Below are 18,315 nucleotides of genomic sequence, written 5' to 3' on the forward strand. Positions count from 1 at the left end.
AAGAAAAAAAGAGAGATATTAAAATAATATCTATAAAATTAAAAAATAAATTTAAATCATACTTACCTGCAAAAACGGACTAAATTTATTAGTAACTCGTTTTTTTACTAGGGAGTATACTTACAAAGAAAAGAGGACCGCTATTAAAAATTGGCGGGGATGGTGGAGGGCCTCTAAGGCTGATTCATTTTTATTCATATAAATTTTCTTCACAATTTTAAATTAAATGTAGTTTGCTTATACAATTAGAAGAGTTTCAACTTTATTCAAATTGCAAATTGTTAATATAATTATAAGAATAAGAATGGGGAAGACTACAATGCATTCTGGTGTTACACTATGAAACTAAATTGCATTCCAACAAGTACTTTATACAGCTGTTAGCGCTACGTCATTCTTTCTTTATTATTAGGTGTAAAAGAAAGATAGAATAACACAACAGCATTAATAGCGTCTTCCCGAACATACTTTCTGTAAACTAGGAAAACATCCCTGTAATCTTTCAACCATGCTTCCACCATGCGCGATTGGAGCGCGTTGAGCATGTGGAGCGTGCGACACGAACTAACCTATTGTATTAAATGTATTCGAGCCAGAGAAGGAAATAATCTCAAACGTGTTCTATATTGTCGTTTATAGAATTGTGTAGAATTAAATAAATAAATAAATATATATATATATACATATATATATATATATATACCTGTTTTTTTATAACTACGCTTTTTTTAAATCAATATTCATTACGTGGCCCGTGTTGTCAAACAAGGATACTTTCAATTAGTATTAAATACGAAAAATTTTAATACAAATGGATTTACAGTACAAGTATGTATATCTTATTTTTTTAAAATAAATTACAGAATATATGATTAGTGAAAATCTCATATCCTTTTTCTATAAGTACAAAAAAATAATTTTTTTTTGGCAAGAAAATATCTAATTAACTTGTAAAATTTGTAGGATTGAACTATAATGTTTATTTTGTTTTGAATGATGCTTTAATATATCCATTTTAATATTTTTTTTTAGAACGATCCATCCTGTGAAATATTTGCAGGATCATCTGGTAAATATTGTATACATATTGAATAAATTAAGATATAAATATAACAGAATTTTTCTATAAAATATCTGGCATTTGTAGGAACAAAATGTTCGGACAGATGGTAGGAAATTTTTGTCATTTCGCCCAGTAAGTGTAAATGTTTCATCAATTGTTCAGGCAGACAGTTCAGCGATATTTAAATTAGGTGACACAACTGCAGTTTGTGGTATTAAAGCTGTAAGTATGGTTACAACATTGTTTATATATGGATGCTTTCCATTTCTATTAGTACAAATTCTACTAGTTTAAATTAATTTTAATCTTTGTTTAACTTATTCTTCATCTTTTTTTGAAAAGTCTACAAATTGGAAGATAAAGAGATAATATAAGTTAAACTGAGATTAAAGTTAATCTAAATTGGAAAAAAACAAGTATTAGCATCACAAGATGACATAAATGTCATTCTATCTTTTCTGAGATTCTATAAGTAACAAAGGATGCTTTCCATTCAATGATATAAGTCGACACAAATGTTATTCTGTAATATCTTTCTTGACATATCACGAGTAAAAACAAAAAAGGAACATCTATTTGTATCATCAAATGGAAACTCTGCATTTTTATATCTCTTCAAATATATATACTAGCTTGATCAAAAAGTTTTCGGAATTCATTCAGAAAATTCAAAATACAAGTTTATTCATCAAAAGTGATATTGTCCCCTTCAAAGTACTTTCCAGCGACTGCAACGCACTTATGCCAGCGCTTGATCCAGCTCCCGAAACATTTCTGGAACTCTATTATTGGTATAGCCATCAGAGCCGTCTTTGATTTTTCCATTACCTCCTTTCGGCTGTTAAAACGCGTTCCCCGCAGGTTTTTTGACTCGATCGAACAGAAAAAAATCGCAGGGAGCCATATCGGGTGAATTCGATGGCTGTTTGATGGTATTCGTTGTTGCAAACTCGTTGTTGCAAATTCAACTCCATTTTTAAAACTGTAAAAGATCGAAACACGCGCAGAGGTAGATGTACTCAAGACGGCGTAATTTTTACAAATGTCAAGCTATGGCGATAAAATTTGATGGCAATGTCAATGATAGATGTGGCAACCTAGCCAAAAAAAAAAACTCAAATCAGCTGACTCAGAGCATCACCTGGTGGTCTCTTCCGGAAACTTTTTGATCAAGCTGGTATATATATATATATATATATATAGAGGCAGAGTTTGATGTTTTTTAAATAATTTATATAGTATTTTATAACAAACTATCTTTATTTTTCTTTATTTATTTTAACTGAAAGTTGCTTTATTTCACTGATAATATGATTCACATCGTGTTATTTTAGGAATTAGCGGCACCGAAAGCAGACACTCCGGATCATGGTTACATAGTACCAAATGTGGAATTATCTCCTCTCTGTTCTTCTAAGTTTCGTCCAGGCCCACCGAGCGAACAGGCGCAGGTGCTCTCTAAGTTCATAGATATTATTTTGAGTAACTCAGCGGCACTTGACTTAAAAGATCTTTGCATCTGTAAAAGTAAATTAGTATGGGTATTATATTGTGATATCCTGTGTCTGAATTACAATGGCTCAGTTATAGATGCTTGTACTGGAGCATTGATGGCAGCTCTTAAAACGTGTACGTCACATGTGTACATACTGCTATAATATGTAATAATATCTGTGTTCAATTTTTTTTTATATTTCATAAAAGAATTTATCTTGCAGTGACCTTACCTGAGGTGAATTACACTAAAGAGACAGCACTAACTATCGTAAATCCGAAAAATAGAAAGAAGTTTATTGTAAGAACATTACCAATTTCTACATCGTTCGCAGTATTTGAAAAGTCAGTTTTGGTTCAGTGTAATAGATATTTACATGTAATTCATATTTGATTAATCTCTTTATTTGCAGACGATTATTAGTAGCTGATCCAACGGATGATGAGGAAGATTTGTCATCAGGAAAATTTTCTATTGTGATGGATGATGAGGAAAAAATTTGTTATGTACATAAACCTGGTGTGTAGTATATATTAAAATACAGTGTAATATTTGTATTTTTAATGGGCTTTGCATAATTTAATAGATTTAATAGTTATTGAATTATATGTCACATGTAACAATGATCATAAATTTAATATAGGTGGAATTCCAATCTCTCAGAATTTACTTTCCAAAGGATTGGAAATGGCGAAAACAAGAGCAAAGTTAGTTCGATCGGTAATCAACGCCGCTATTTCAACACTGAATGTAAAAAATGAGGAAATAAATACTTGAATATATTTCTTTAAATAAAATATTGTATTATTATATATATCATATTTTCATACATATATTTGATATGTAATAAGATTGATGCAATTATTTTATAAGTATATATATATATATATATATATATATATATATATATAATATTTTTTTTTTCTTAGTTGTATTTTTATTATAAATTTTTGAAATTGGACTGTATGGGATTTGAAAACAACAAATTAAATGTTAACATACATAGAATAGTTAATGTTATTTATTTTTACACACTCGTGGCACATTAAACATCTAAATAAATAAAAGTTTATAAAAATATCATTGACAAGTATACTAACAAGTAAAAGATAATCATATTGAGATATCAGTCTTCCATTTAGAATATATTAATACAATACACATTATTAGTTTAAAAATACGTTATGTTTCTGCATTAACTCGACATAAATGTGAATGTAACTTAATACAAAGTTAACATGACATCTTCTTAAAGAGTTTTATAAATTCTTCTAATGATATTTCTCCATCGCCATCTTCATCTACCTGATTGATCATATCAAATATTTCTTCATCAGTCAACTCTTCTTCCAATTCCATCGCAACTCGTTTGATATTTTTAAAGGATATTTTTCCTGTTTTATCATCATCGAAAAGTCGGAATGCCCTTATTATTTCGCTTTGGCTTTCTTCTACATCTGTCATTTTAATTAACATTATTTTCATGAATTCTTCATAAGATAACGAGTTAGGACATTCTGGTGTGATATCAGCTACGAGTGTCTGTAACTCTTTCACTGTCGGTTCATATCCTAAGGCTCTAAGAACAACTTTAAGATCCTTGATACCAATTTTTCCGGTGCCATCCGGATCGAATAGATCAAATGCTTCCTTTATGTCAGATTTCTGTTTTTCGGTTAATTCAAATTTTATCATATTCTTCTTGTGAGCTTGTTTCTTCGATGTGGACGCCTATGGAAAAAAATAGAATTAATCAAATAATTCAGTAGACATAATTGTGTTCCAAAGCAATTGAGACTCAAAATTTATATAATTGGAAGATATATTTAAAATTCATACACATACAAATATTAGGCAATTATTGACATAAGTGAAACAGCATTAAAGATACAATCGAGCCTGGAACTTGTATTATTAAATACAAGTTCCAGGCTCGATTGTATCTTTAATGCTATTTCATTTATGTCAATAACAATGTAGATGAATCTTAATCTCAGTTTAACTTACTTTCCACAGAATACGAACCAATAGCATTACATCACATAATTATAATTTTCTACTCAATAATATAAATGGCATAATACATATGTTGTACAATATAATTATATAATTACATAATAATTATATTATTAAATAGGAAATTATAACATAAATATTACTGTTTATGTTCTCCAGGTTTTTTTCTTCTAGTTCTAAGAACTAGAAAAAGATAAAGAGTAAATTAAACTAAGATTTAAAATTAACATTGACAGAAACAAGTCTTATCTATGTAGTGGTCTCTAGTTCAATTCATTATTGAAAAATTGTTGAAAAAATTATTAAGAGTTGTTGAAAATGTTAGCCTCAAAATAAACGAGCATACATGTAAGATGATTAAATTGTACAGTTTCCTCAAACTACCAAAATAAAAATAATTTTAATATTTTAGCAAGCTAGACAAAATTTTCGATTTAAAATAATTTTAAGAATAGAATTAAAAAGATTGCAATACAAATGTGTTAAATCAAAATCAAACTAATTACCATGCTCATCAACTTATTCTTCGCAAACGTTACAAATGAATATATCTCCTATCCACAATTCGTACACTCTGAATTGTTTCTAATACTAATGTCGTTGCGAGACTGCCATCCTCAATGGACTTATACCTTGTACCCATAAATATTACTTTCATTAGTCATTATAGGGAAGGAACTTAGTTTGATCGATATACAACGTAGTTGTTACAGGTATTTCGAAACTGACAGCGCCGGTTTACGTAACAATGAAAAACCTTTCATAACAGCTGAGCAATTAGTAGCGGGCAGACGCGTATGAACAGAATGATTCGGGCAAAAGCACAAAATTGCACGAGATTAAATATACATGGTGTGTGCCTTCCAACAAGCGACACAGTACAACACCAGTGATCATTTCATCTTTGTTTAACATTGGCAAACAACAAGGATGTAATGATCAAGTGCGTTACACGGTGTTAGCTGTATATCATTTGTTGGAAGGTACACTATAATTATCCAGGAAAACTGCCTCTATTCTGATTTCGATAAAATTAGGCTTATTCGATGCGTTTGTACATAAAATGAAAAATCTGGCAGAAAAAAGTGCGGGACTACCCTATCAAAGAGAAATCTGAGAATGGACACCCCGACCTTTTTTGTGTACCATAAACCTCATAGGATAATGTTCACGTTTTTGTGGTTTTTTTCCATACTATTATTAGACAAAGATGAATAATATACAATATATAATTTATATATATAATATATATATGTAATATAATTATATTATATGAATTATGTATATTTTTCATCGGTAGTAATTTGTTGACTATTATTTGTTATTATTAAATTAGTTTTTTGTGCTTTTATTTCTTAAAATTTTATTTGCTTTTTTATTTGCTTTAATTTTTTAAAAAATTAAATTTATTTTTTTATTTTTTGAAGCTCGAAGTACGTAAATCGAGCTATTTCTGGAATATTAATTATAAGAGTAGAAAAATAATGTAGATGATGTAAAAATATCAATGCGAAATATTTAATTTCTAGTCGAGTAAATAGGTACTCGATGTTCATTTCGTTTAAGCGAGGAGCACAGACTTTTACATAATGCATAACACATAAGGCATAAGAAATCTAACCAATCAGAGTTCTTTATTTCACGAAAAAGAAGGAAACGAAGGACTTTGATATTTTGGTACGTTTTCTTATGCATTACGTGTTACGCGTTGTAAGAGTCTGGGTTCTCTGTTTTATCCTTTTTATTGATGAAAAGTCGGCTGTAGGAATAAAATTTACCTCCATCACTCGTTTTTTACTAATCAGCGTTCGGTTTCAAAGCGCTGTTGCGCGTATGAGGATCCGTTTATTCCACCGTCTCCACTCTCCTGTCCACCGTGGTCCGACGAGTAGTCTGATACGAGCTTTATGTTTAACTTAGTTTAGCTGTGTGTAAACGTAGAAAGAAAGAAGATAAAGTTGTTTATATGATTTATACGCATATTCATACAAACGCGTTGGCAAACAAGCGTATTTTTTGCCTGAACTTGTAAATTTTAATTGAACGTAAGTTTGTAAAGAAAGAAAAATTCAAGTAACATAATTTTGAAGGAGCGTGTCTAGGTTAGATTAACTTGTGAAACTTCAATATGTATGTAATTAATTTTATCTTTATTAAGTTTATCTTATTGAAATATTCTATACATAAAATCAAGTATCTTAACTTTTATTTTTATCAGTTACATAATATAAATAATACAGTTAAATAAAATAACTTTGAAAAAAGTTTGCGATTTTATATATACGGGATGTTCCGAATTTAAATAGTCAAACTTTGGAAGCGTATAAGGGATCGATAAATTAATAAGAAAAAAAATCTTATCTCTAAAATTCTTTAAAGATATGATATCTAAATAATTTTAGAGATATGCTCGTTCTTACTTCATTTTGGAAAAAATTGGTCACTTACATTCGGAACACTCTATATATATTTTATTAAATAGCATTTAAGTAATTAAGCAAGATTCTTGTGTATTAGAACATGGTGACAGGACCAACTGAACATGGAATACAAGCTGATGTTATATTCGTCATTGAAGGAACAGCCGTTAATGGCGCGTACCTTAATGACCTTAAAACAAATTATGTTATTCCAACATTGGAGTAAGTTTTAATATGTAACATACATTTATAAATCACTTCATAAATTAATTAAAAATAATCCTATCTTTGATTACATTTATATATTGCAAATATCAACTTTATTATAAGCATTAACTGCATTATACTAACTTTCTATGTTATGTACACAATAAGAATCTGTTTGTCAATTTTTGTGTTTTTTCTTTATCTATTATAGATATTTTAGTCAAGGTGGCATAGAAGATAGGGAATACGTTGCTGAGGTATATGATATAATATACAGTTATATTTCTTAATTTATGGAAATTAATTAAGTTACAATTTATTTTATTGCAATCGAAATTTTAACAGAACAGCACGACATTATATGGAATAGTCGTTTATCACGCTGCTGATTGCTTACCATCTCCGTGCACTGAGACTCTAGGACCTTATTCAAATCCTCACAAGCTACTGATGGTTCTAGACAAGCTTGAGTACAGAACACATAATATCTAATAATATCTAATATCATAATATTTTTCATAAATAAACCTTTTATAATTAACATTGCTATTTTAAAAATTGTATATCCTTTTTATTAATTTATTTTATCAATAATAATATTTCATCTAGAATGGTTGGTGGAAAGGGAGAATCTTTTGCAAACATAGGCGAAGGTCTTGCAACAGGATTATTATGTTTTGAAGACTTGCAGCTGAGACGAGAGCCAAATACAGCTTCACAAAAACATTGTATTTTAATATGTAATTCGCCCCCATATCAAACCATGATTCAAGAAACTTACAAATTCGCTGGTCATACCATTGAACAATTAGCTACTATTTATCAAGAGGTGAGTGACAAAATGTAAATGCGTAATAAGGAGGTGATCATCATGTATGTGCGTATATACTATATATATGTGTGTGTAATTTTTCAGAGGAATATTAATATTTCTATATTATCACCAAGAAAAATTCCGGCATTGTATAAATTATTTGAAAAAGCTGGCGGTGATTTACAGTCCTCGCAAACAAAGAATTACGCCAAGGATCCACGGCATTTAGTACTTCTGCGAAATTACAATTTAAAGGAACGACCAGTCAGTCCCCAAATGGGTGGTAATGTTCACAATACCGCGGCTACCGCTGCACAAATACCCTTAAGTCCACTGCAGAGTAACGACAGTCCTAACACTAATCAAGTGCAGCAGAATATCGCTCCGCCAAATCAGCAACAGGGTCCTCCTTTCAGAAACCAAGCCCCTCCTCAGAATATCACCTCTGTGCATCAAACTGTTACGCCGTCCATGGCGGCACCAATGAATACCGCCCGACCGCCTTACAATCCTCAGATAGCCGCACCACCAAATTATCATCCACCGGGAGTAAACATAGCCACAAGACCCAGATGGATGCGACCATTCATAGCACCGGGTGCAACCGCGCCTGCAAATACACAAGGCAGTGCGCTAATAGCACAATTAACACAACCGCCTTCATCGTTAGGACTTAATGTAGCTGCGTTTAATCAACGATTAGATGGTAAAAGCATTGACACATTTGCAGTCTTTAATCTTACCTTTTGTTCTTTATGCTGTGTTTAGACATACAAAATTCTGTAGTTTACATTTTATTTATAGATAACTTACGTTCTAGATAACCTACATTATTTTACAGTGGCTGGCAATAATGTTATGGCAGCTAATCAGCAACAGCAACAGCAGCAACTCACGCAGCAACAGCAACAACTGCGCTTGACGATGCAGTTGCAACAGCAAAATGTTCAGCAGGCTACCATGTCTATGGCCGCTCAACCGACTCACAGTCAACCAGGATCGCAGCTTACTGCTTCTTGTATTAGCCAGTCTGTACCTACTCAAGTCTCACAAACTGTTACTGCTTCACAGCAAGCACCGGTCTCAGTATCTTCTATTACGCAACAGATTACTCACTCTCAGGCACAAGTAATCAAATTACATTATTATATTTATATAAACTTTATAAATAAACAAAAGCATAAAGGATTAAAACGTTGCAATAGAGTGGTATATAGAATAAAGTAAAAATTAGAATGAGATAAAAATATATAATTTATAGTTTATTAAACACTGTGAATCGGGGAAAAAGCTATCTTGAGTCACAAAGGATTGTGAAAAATAAATAATAAAATATTGATTCTATAATTTTTCAGGGCAATGTATCTACTGGTACTGTACAAAATCAACAACTTGTGCCGCGCGAGCGCCAAAACATCTGGCAAGGAATCGTAGAATGGATCGAAAAGGCCAAAAATCCAACAGATGCGCAAAAGCAAACGAGACATGTCCCGTGTCAAGTTTCCGCTAATGCGAAAGACGGAGATCCGGAATTGTAAATGATTGTTTTCCACTGTTAACATAACTTTTTCGTACTTTTATTTTACACGATATTTGCTTTTCAGGAAAGCAGATACATGGCCGCCTAAATTGATAATGCAATTGATGCCGAAACAATTGATAGGAAGTATTGGTGGTACTTATCTGAAGAATTCTAAATCTGTTGTATTTCATCCGACGCCATGTGAAGCATTAGAATCCTTAACAAAAATGATGACAGCTGGATTTGTAAGTGTATTTATTATGCTATGCATATATACGTGTTTTTTATTTTGGCTGCACGAATAAATGCTACGAATAATATATCTGCGACAATGTTTATAATAATACTCAAAATTCAATATATTTCAGGCAGGCTGTGTTCACTTCACTTCTGCGTCATCAAGTCCAGCTTGTGAAATAAAAGTACTTATACTTTTGTATACTACAGACAAAAAAACGTATTTAGGTTTTATTCCAAACGATCAAACAGCTTTTGTAGATCGTCTTCGCAAGGTTATTCAACAACAGAAAACGTCTCAAAACGCTTCTGTAAGACAGGTAAGTAATAAAATTTACTTATACGCGAAATTGATAAAAAGAAAATAATCAGAGAGTAACTCTTATAACTTTGTTAGGCTAATCCTGGACCAGGTAATACGATTCCCGCACCCATGTCTACTACAGGTACACAGGGGGGTATTCTTATGTCCCAAACAAATACGATGGCAATGGGAGGTGGTCAAATAACACAGAATGTCGTGTCCACCGCTCCTCCACAAACTTTAACTTCGACCAGCGGTCCCCAAATGAATATGCAGGTAATACAATGTGCTAGCATTTCTATAGAATAGAATAATAATTATATACTGGTTAGATACATTTAGAAAATGTTACATGCGTTTACAGAATAGCGGAATTAATGGCCCACAAGCAAATACTGGTGCCGGAGGCATGATTGGCCAACAGAGACCTCCTTATGATGATATAGAAATCGCCAGACATCAAAATTTGCTAAAGATTCAACATCTAAGACAAACGTTAGAGGCTGCTCAACAACAAGAGGCACAGTATAAGTCTCAATTGGAAGTAAATGTAAATATATTTTTTTTTTGTATTTAACAGAAAGTAATATTTAAAATTAGAAATTTTTATGGTTTCGATATTTTTTGTCCAGATTCAACAAAACCTAGAAGTGGCACAACAGCAAGAGATGCAGTATAAGCAACAACTTGAGGTAAACGAGTTTTAATTTATTAATAAATATATTTTTAGTATCGTAAACAATTATTTTCACGCATGTACAGGCGCAACAAGCACAGAGAGGCCTCAATCCGGCCGCAATGGCTAATCAACAGGCGAACTCTCAACGATTGATGCGTCCAGTCTCCACTAACAATCTTGGTCTCAGACATTTATTACAACAGGTGAGAATTTATGATAACTTGAAAAAACTGAGCTGTATTTGTATTAATATTAGGTGTTGGAATTAATTCGTAGCGTTTTACAAGTGATGGGAAGTACTTTCATTAATGTATTTTTTAATGCTCATGTGAAATAAATAACATTCTTTCATTAAAAAACGCTACGAATTAATTCCAACACCTAATATTATAGATATGACAAAAATAAAGATATGTAAAACAAACATTTATAATATAAATTGCAATTAATGTTACAGCCGCAACCTCAATATAGCGTTCGGCAAGTATTCGGAGTACAACAGCAAATGGTAGGTCCGAGAGGGCAAATAGCAACGAGACCAATGGCTCCCGGTAATGCACAAAATCAGCAGTTCGAAGATGTGTCGAATTATGACTTTCTTGGTTAAGCATCGCAAGTAAGAGTTTTCTTCTTAATTTTATTTTTTTTAATTTTACTATGTAGTATATTAGTATACATGCACACTCGCCATGTGTGCACTTGCACGTATCCATGCATAAGTAAAAGGAAATATAGGAGAGCATAATAATTTTAATTTTATATATTTATGAGAATAAATAATACTTGTACATAGGAAGAAATACATGCCCAAAATACGTATATAAAGTTATAAATCAAGGTGTCCACGTTTTTCAACTATTTGTTGAAAAATTTCTGGATATTTTTGGCAACATTAATATTAGATGCGCTTTCTCCTTTTGTTGTTACGTAGCCTTCCCTCCCCTCCCTCTCTCCCTAGAAATGCTTTTTAACTTTTAAAGCTTTATTAACAAACTCCAGATTAATGGAATATTCTTCGTTTTCTTTCAATTCGTTACAAATTTTTTTAATCTTCTTTAATTACATTGTTAATAGGATCTCTACTTGTTACTGTTGTCATATTCGAAATGTCGAGTGGTTTATATTTTCTTAATTATTAGGTGGTCATGGACTGCTTTGTAGAAATTGAAAAGCTTATAGCAATTCTTTTCCATTCATTTTTTCTTATGATCCGGATTATTGTTGCTTGATTTAACTTCTGCAAAATACAATAGCTTCTCTCTATTTTCGAATCAATTCAAGATTTGATTCTAGAGAAATTAAGTTTCTCTTTAATGTAATTATTCACATTTATTCGGAATGATTTAATTTAAATTATATAATAAAGAAATTGCTAACTATAAACAATTTTATGAGCAATGTTTAGTAACACATACCTTGAAAAATTCCGGAAAAATTCTAAATAGTTTTATGAATAACGATATAAATAGCAAGTTACACGCTTTGAAGTTGCAATTTTTAACAAGTAATAACATTATATTTAATATTATATTTTATAATATATTTGTTTATGTAATAATACTAAAATAAAATATACACATATATGCAATAAAATATAATATACATATACATTATATATTATTTAATATTATATATATATATATAATATTTATTTAAAAAATGAGTTTATTAAAGAAGGACTAAATAAGTCTAAATTTCAATTTATCTAATTTAGTTAATCTATTTAAATGCTTCTTATATTACCCATACAAAATTTTTGTAAAAAAATAAAAAAAAAGTTCTTGGCCTTTCCTATCACGGTTTCCTTCAAATTAGCGGTAAAATTCCTAAATATGACCATTTATATACATCATATTTTACATGTCCAAACGTGTACAATGTTTCAATCTAAGCACCTTACCAATGCATTTAGTTTTATTAAAAAATAGTATATTATTTCAATATTATTATATTTCGTTTCATAAAATAACTCAGAAGATATAAAAGTTTGAGGATTATTCAATTACGATAAATAATGGAAAACATGGTTGCTGTAACAGAACCTCTTACTTTTTTTACCTAATAATAAAAAACTGTACAAAAAATTATTATCTCTAAAGAGATGATAATTGACGGAATTAATACAATTGAATGAAGTGTGTTGTATGGCCATCCCGATAAATTGGATCATCCGTGATGGAGGCGCGACACAGAGGACACGATCGTTCTCTGTCGAGCCAGGTCGAGACGCATGTCTCACAAAAAATATGTTTACAATGAAGTTTAACTGGTGTAGTATATTCTTCATGGCAAATGGCACATATACCGCCGGATGCAATCAGTTGTTCCTTCGATGGAGATACTCCAAGACTCTATATATAAGAAAGACATTATTACACAATATTATTGTTATAGTGTGACAATTTTAAGCTTCAATTCATAATCATATTTCCTTCCGTTTACAATCTGGGTTTTTTTATGCCCAATCTAAGTTCGTTTTCCAGATTTTTAAAAAATATGAAAAAATTTAATCTCTAATTTAATCTCTATTACATTATCAAATTGTTTTCTCGATTATTTTAGGAGGAATCGAACTTCGTTCTCTTTTATTTCGGAGAAATTTGAGAATAAAATTTTGCTTGTGTAAAAAGACCTAAATTGTAGACGGAGAGATATATTCATGTGTAAAGATTATGCGTACCACATTTTGGAATAGTTTCCACGCAGCGGTGCGAAATAGTTTTAGACGTGACAGCAGATCGTTACCCTTGCTCATTGTATACATTATCGAGAAGAAAATTCCCACGATTTTCTCTTGACCTTGATACGTTTCAAGCAGATAGTATAACCACGGCTGAACAGGTGCGACGCATCGATAAAGTTGCGACGTCGCTTCTACCATAAGATAATATTTTCCCTGAAATTTTATTCATTTCTATCTTATATATCATCTATGTTATATAATATCCAACACAAATTGAAATAATGAATGAATATTTACCCGATTCTGGAATGCCAGTAATCGTACCGGTAGACAAGTCAAAAGAACTTTGCAAATGATAGTGATGAGTTTAAGGAAGAAGTCCATCACTGTGACGTAACAAAGTAATTCCCAGATCGTGAGTGGTTCAGCATAGGGAACGAGAGTGTACAAATTAAACGTGTATACGACGAACACAATGCACGCAGTGATGTAGCATAGAATCAGCATGAGCAATGACCAACTCCGGTTGTGCTGTTTAGCGATTTCACGTTTGAGACCATTATTAGCGTGAAAGAACGTAATAAGTAGTACAACAAACGTGATTATTCCGGCTCGATGATCATAGAGACCCTTGGCGAGAAGAATGGTTACAAAAGGAACGTATTGTTGAAGTTGTTTCAGCATTGCCCGAGCTTCTGGACCTATCTGGACGTTGCCATTGACGGTATTTTCCGAGGCATTATTATTGTGGTTTTCGACTACTTCATTCGCGGTTTCATGCGTGTTATTTGAAAAATTGTTTGGCATTGTTGATGCTATGTGATGATGATGATGGTGATGGTGGTGATTGTGCACAGATTCATCATGAGAATTGGTATCATTTACAGGATCCTCTAAATTGATTACGTAGCTATCGCTTGGTAACGCAACTGGATGGACTTGATTCCGGAGTCCATGAATGGCTAGGAGCGACGTCAACGATAAGTTAGGCTGTGACAAAAAGAAAATGATTGACTAAATATGTTCCTTTGAAACTTACGTCGGCAATTGGGTTTTTTAAACACCATCAATATTTTGATTGTGCATTTTAACAAACATAAATTAAAAAATGGACTCTCAAAATTAAAAACAAAGGAGAATCAAACAAGTAATGAGAATTAATAGTCCACGGTTAATAGTCCACAAAAAGATCATATAAAAACTTTTTTTTATACGTGCGAATGCTGAAAGCATATTTTATAATATATTCTTAATCTTATTACATAAATTTAAATTGATGCTGATTAAATGTAATCTTAAGCTTCAAGATGTATTCTTGGTCTGTTTTTAGATTTATGCGTTCAAATTTGGTAATTTGTTAGTAACTCAATCTTGACACATTGAGAATGAACATAGTAAGAAAAATTTGTATCGAATTGTGTGCCGAGGATGATTCCACATAGAATCGAAACGTTCAATTAATTGTAAAGCGATCATATTTTCACAATAAATATGTATTAAAACAGTTTTTTTGTGACTTCTTTGTGCACTATTAACTGCGCTGTACTCTCATTAGCTTTGTTTGATTCTCCTTAGCAAATAAATTTTAATCTATAAAAAATAAATCTGTAAAATACAATTCGACTATTTATGATGGTAAAATTCATCAAAGAAGTATATCAGATTATTTTTTCAGATTTTTATACATATAATCCGGAATAATAAAAAATTTGCTGTGTTTCTCAAAGACCCCTATTGCGAAGGATTAATATTGACAATCCTGATGTTACATACCGCTGCCTGTATAAGAGGACGAATAGTGGAGGAGATGTTTCCCGCGAATATTCTTGAACGTTCTGCCGTTCTGACACCAAAGTTAAATGCCGTTTCAGGGCTTATACTCGCCAATGTGTACCTAGTACTACTTGGCGAGTCCTGAACTTGTCTATTTTCATTCGATGTTGATATAAGTGGCATCGTTGGGTCACAATTGGGTCCGCTTGTCGTCTCTTCTGTCGGTCTATTCTCAGCCATGTTTTATCTAAACATTTTTATATTCAAACATTTTTATCAATTTGTGGATATATGATATCAACGTTCAATAATCTGTTAAGTCCCCTTATTACGTCGTTATACGTATAACGTGCGATATTTTCGTAAGATGTTTTTAATATCAATATAAACAAAGCAATATAGAATGTTGCGTAATATAATGTACATTATTAACTTAAAATAGCATATGTATTAGTAAATATCTTATTTAGAACACTACTTGATTTTTTAGGACACTGTTTAGTTTTTGATGAAATGTTTGTTCAATGCTTCTTTGCGTAAGAACGAAGGCTTGAAAAGTCAAAATAATAAAATCATTAATTAACTGTTAAAATTGACGTATTTCAGAATGTTTAACAAAATTAAGAAATCTGTTGTACCGACGAAATATATGTACGAACACGTGACTAAAAGTAATACGCAAAATATGAAATCTTGCATATAATTATATTATATTGGATCATTTAAAAAGTATCCGCGGTTTTTTTCATTCAAACATTGAACAAAAAACCGCGGATACTTTTTAAATGACCTAATATATTTAATAATGATCTCACTGTGCGGAGAAAACAGATGTATGAAGCTTTGCGAAAAGTTAAAAATTCATTTTAGAGTTGCACTTTTAAAGAAAAGTATCTAAATATATTCTTTTTAACTGAACTCCTTGCAGTTAAAAAAAACAGGCTTATTACGTTTTTTTAAAACGAAGTGAGTTATAAAAATAAACAAATTCACTAGGTGTTGACCAATAAAGTTATAAATATTTTGTAAATTTGCTCACTTATGTAATTATTAAGTTTCAAGAACCATAATAAACTCTCAGATTTCTTTTCTTGCTTTTAGCGAACAGCAAGATTGTTATTATTATCGTATTTGTATTTAAATTGTGGATTTCTATCCTTTCTATACAAATATGGCTCTATAATACTCGTTTCTATCAATGTAGATTAACTTTAATTTTGATTTAATTAATTACTTTTCACCTTTTTCTGGAATTAAAAAGTTAATTGAATCGAGATTGAAATTAAATTACACTGATAAGAAACAGACATAAATCTTCTTTCAAAACTTATAACTGGCTTTATTTTTTTGTTATTTTTACAGAATTTCTTATTCAATCTATGTAGCAATATTCTATAGATTATGCATTGTTGATTGAGGATTGCTCTATTGTATAGATTTTTACTGAATTTTATATTAAATTTAATTTTATTTCTTCAGAAATCTTATAAACTTTCTCTGAGCAAAACAAGTCACACGATAAAGTCAAATGACATTAAAATGAAACGGAAATGATTGAAAAATAATTTTAACGATCATTTTGGAATTATTATGACATCATTTTGATATCATAATGACTTAGTCTGCTTGAGTTGCACTAGATTTCATATTTCGTGTTATTTTTATAATACCCATGTCGGTACAACAGATTTTCTAACCTTCAGACATGTCTGATGTCACCATTGTCAGCTGGATGTCATGCCTTAATCATTATCGCGATTTTTATCATTCAATCCTCTACTTTTACGCCAAAAGTTGTCGAGTTCGGTTTCATCAAAATTGATATATCTCTAATTAAACATTCGCTTTTATATCACATATATCGCTGGTATATTTCCAACAAAATATCGAATAAATATCGTAACATGTAAAGAGAAAAATCATAAAGAATATACGTCGATCCTTTTGTTTTCAATGATTTCCGAGATGAACATATAATTCTATAGATATACCTTGCGAAAGATTGTAATCACGCAAATTCTGCTACGATCGTCGAGAGATTCTCATTTCTTCAGCTGTACAGTTCTCGGTTTGCGAAAACGACACGGAATTCTGGTTTGCGCAACTCGGATTTCTTTGGAGCGTTCACGTCGGTGACCTTCCGTCAGTTCTATCTGTCATAATTTCGAAGCACGAGTACACGTCGTATCACGCCATTCTACACGCGATTATCTGTACGACGTCGATTGGACCTTGCTCGAGCACGCGTATTGAAAACGATCCACGCGTTTGAATGTAAGTATTTCCTGATGTATCTCGCGATAACGTCCCCTTCCATGTCCTTTTGAGACGAGTTCTTCTTTCTTTGGATTAACGACGGTACTCGAGCATGCCCCTAAAGTCCCCGTCTTATCGAGAGGGAATCGGGGAGTAGCCCCATTAGATACCGTTTCTGTTATTTTGTCATATATTTTTTATTTGCGTCGGCACTGAAACGAGAAACCTGCATTACCACCGCATTTACGCGCGTATTACGGAAGTACTGAGATTGACGTATAGAAGTCGGCACGTGTCTCTAAAATGCTTTGGCGACTTTGTGGTAACATGTGTGTACATATTTTTAATTTTAAAAATCTCGCAGTAATAGATAATTAAAAAAATGCAATTTTCTCTCTCTGTCCAAGTCATCTATTTTGAAGGTAAATATTATATATTTACATATATTACATTTATATAATTCCAGGTAAAACGCAGAGTCATAAATTAAGAGCCATAATATCATAGATATAGATTATGATATAGATTATTTGATACTAAAAATAAACTTATATCTACGTCAAAAGAAAGTTAAAATGATTTTATTTTGACGCCATGAAAGTTAATTACGATTTTTTGTTGACTTGTGTGTTTCTTGAGTAAATATGACAAATACAGATCATGATGATGTAATTAGGATATTACTATGATTTCTGTGTTCTACCTCGAATTATGTGTAATTTCAAATGACATTTTTAAAACAATTTATTTCAAGCATACGCGATAGCGGAAAATAGTTGACGAATAATTGATGATCAATACGTTAAATTAAAATTAAACTTTGAGAAATAAAGATCACTGAGCTGT

General features: G+C 31.3%; 5 protein-coding genes across 11 annotated transcripts in view; 3 read left to right on the top strand and 2 right to left on the bottom strand.

The window, feature by feature from the left end:
* Window positions 1-327: 327 nt before the first annotated feature.
* On the top strand, window positions 328-3,355 carry LOC105147769 (exosome complex component RRP43). The gene is made up of 7 exons (XM_011059016.2): window positions 328-828; window positions 1,033-1,069; window positions 1,148-1,285; window positions 2,398-2,692; window positions 2,782-2,902; window positions 2,971-3,077; window positions 3,202-3,355. Exons 1-7 carry the CDS (start codon window positions 812-814, stop codon window positions 3,333-3,335), a joined length of 849 nt encoding a protein of 282 aa, XP_011057318.1. The 5' UTR covers window positions 328-811; the 3' UTR covers window positions 3,336-3,355.
* A 206-nt stretch (window positions 3,356-3,561) lies between these two features.
* Window positions 3,562-6,490, bottom strand: LOC105147770 (uncharacterized). Of its 4 annotated transcripts, none has more exons than XM_087416237.1 (3): window positions 5,672-5,758; window positions 5,081-5,206; window positions 3,562-4,289 (listed from the first exon to the last, which is right to left on the bottom strand). In XM_087416237.1, exons 2-3 carry the CDS (start codon window positions 5,087-5,089, stop codon window positions 3,792-3,794), a joined length of 507 nt encoding a protein of 168 aa, XP_087272363.1. In that variant the 5' UTR covers window positions 5,090-5,206; window positions 5,672-5,758; the 3' UTR covers window positions 3,562-3,791. The 4 variants fall into 4 exon arrangements, with proteins under 4 accessions (XP_087272363.1, XP_011057322.1, XP_011057323.1 ...); XM_011059020.2 differs by lacking the exon at window positions 5,672-5,758 and adding an exon at window positions 5,332-5,626; XM_011059021.2 differs by lacking the exons at window positions 5,081-5,206; window positions 5,672-5,758 and adding an exon at window positions 6,353-6,490.
* LOC105147771 (mediator of RNA polymerase II transcription subunit 25) lies at window positions 6,431-12,363 on the top strand. Of its 2 annotated transcripts, none has more exons than XM_087416226.1 (15): window positions 6,431-6,704; window positions 7,092-7,216; window positions 7,413-7,458; window positions 7,547-7,671; window positions 7,811-8,030; window positions 8,118-8,721; window positions 8,857-9,143; window positions 9,371-9,549; window positions 9,620-9,782; window positions 9,906-10,094; window positions 10,172-10,354; window positions 10,443-10,628; window positions 10,711-10,770; window positions 10,841-10,960; window positions 11,215-12,363. In XM_087416226.1, the coding sequence occupies exons 2-15, from the start codon at window positions 7,095-7,097 to the stop codon at window positions 11,362-11,364; spliced, it is 2,634 nt and encodes an 877-aa protein (XP_087272352.1). In that variant the 5' UTR covers window positions 6,431-6,704; window positions 7,092-7,094; the 3' UTR covers window positions 11,365-12,363. The 2 variants fall into 2 exon arrangements, with proteins under 2 accessions (XP_087272352.1, XP_011057324.2); XM_011059022.2 differs by having other exon boundaries at window positions 6,431-6,619.
* Window positions 12,364-12,784: 421 nt separating this feature from the next.
* Window positions 12,785-17,605, bottom strand: Rnft2 (ring finger protein, transmembrane 2). Of its 2 annotated transcripts, XM_087416235.1 has the most exons (6): window positions 17,205-17,605; window positions 16,911-17,077; window positions 15,214-15,460; window positions 13,738-14,430; window positions 13,438-13,653; window positions 12,785-13,108 (listed from the first exon to the last, which is right to left on the bottom strand). In XM_087416235.1, the coding sequence occupies exons 3-6, from the start codon at window positions 15,451-15,453 to the stop codon at window positions 12,875-12,877; spliced, it is 1,383 nt and encodes a 460-aa protein (XP_087272361.1). In that variant the 5' UTR covers window positions 15,454-15,460; window positions 16,911-17,077; window positions 17,205-17,605; the 3' UTR covers window positions 12,785-12,874. The 2 variants fall into 2 exon arrangements, with proteins under 2 accessions (XP_087272361.1, XP_011057325.1); XM_011059023.2 differs by lacking the exon at window positions 16,911-17,077 and having other exon boundaries at window positions 17,205-17,603.
* Window positions 17,355-18,315, top strand: part of LOC105147776 (uncharacterized) — a 36,291-nt gene continuing 35,330 nt past the window's right edge. For both annotated transcript variants that reach the window (XR_015548318.1, XM_087416232.1), the window contains exon 1: window positions 17,355-17,487. The gene's annotated coding sequence lies outside the window, so the exon portion shown is untranslated. The remainder of the gene's footprint in view (window positions 17,488-18,315) is intronic.

The sequence above is a fragment of the Acromyrmex echinatior genome, chromosome 19, assembly GCF_024713525.1.
Source record: "Acromyrmex echinatior isolate Ae372 chromosome 19, ASM2471352v2, whole genome shotgun sequence".
NCBI classification, from domain to species: domain Eukaryota; kingdom Metazoa; phylum Arthropoda; class Insecta; order Hymenoptera; family Formicidae; genus Acromyrmex; species Acromyrmex echinatior.

Excerpts from the sequence above, each read along its gene's own strand:
- Rnft2 (XM_087416235.1), bottom strand. The coding sequence starts at position 15,453 with ATGGCTGAGAATAGACCGACAGAAGAGACGACAAGCGGACCCAATTGT. Across the intron at positions 13,654-13,737 it reads TACTGGCATTCCAGAATCGG|GGAAAATATTATCTTATGGT; the intron begins GTAAATATTCAT and ends ATAAAATTTCAG. Across the intron at positions 13,109-13,437 it reads GGAAACTATTCCAAAATGTG|AGTCTTGGAGTATCTCCATC; the intron begins GTACGCATAATC and ends TCTTATATATAG.
- LOC105147771 (XM_087416226.1), top strand. The coding sequence starts at position 7,095 with ATGGTGACAGGACCAACTGAACATGGAATACAAGCTGATGTTATATTC. Across the intron at positions 8,722-8,856 it reads GTTTAATCAACGATTAGATG|TGGCTGGCAATAATGTTATG; the intron begins GTAAAAGCATTG and ends ATTATTTTACAG. Across the intron at positions 9,783-9,905 it reads AAATGATGACAGCTGGATTT|GCAGGCTGTGTTCACTTCAC; the intron begins GTAAGTGTATTT and ends AATATATTTCAG.
- LOC105147769 (XM_011059016.2), top strand. Across the intron at positions 1,286-2,397 it reads CAGTTTGTGGTATTAAAGCT|GAATTAGCGGCACCGAAAGC; the intron begins GTAAGTATGGTT and ends GTGTTATTTTAG. Across the intron at positions 2,693-2,781 it reads GATGGCAGCTCTTAAAACGT|TGACCTTACCTGAGGTGAAT; the intron begins GTACGTCACATG and ends TTTATCTTGCAG.
- LOC105147770 (XM_087416236.1), bottom strand. The coding sequence starts at position 4,592 with ATGCTATTGGTTCGTATTCTGTGGAAA. Across the intron at positions 4,290-4,565 it reads TGGTTCGTATTCTGTGGAAA|GCGTCCACATCGAAGAAACA; the intron begins GTAAGTTAAACT and ends TTTTTTCCATAG.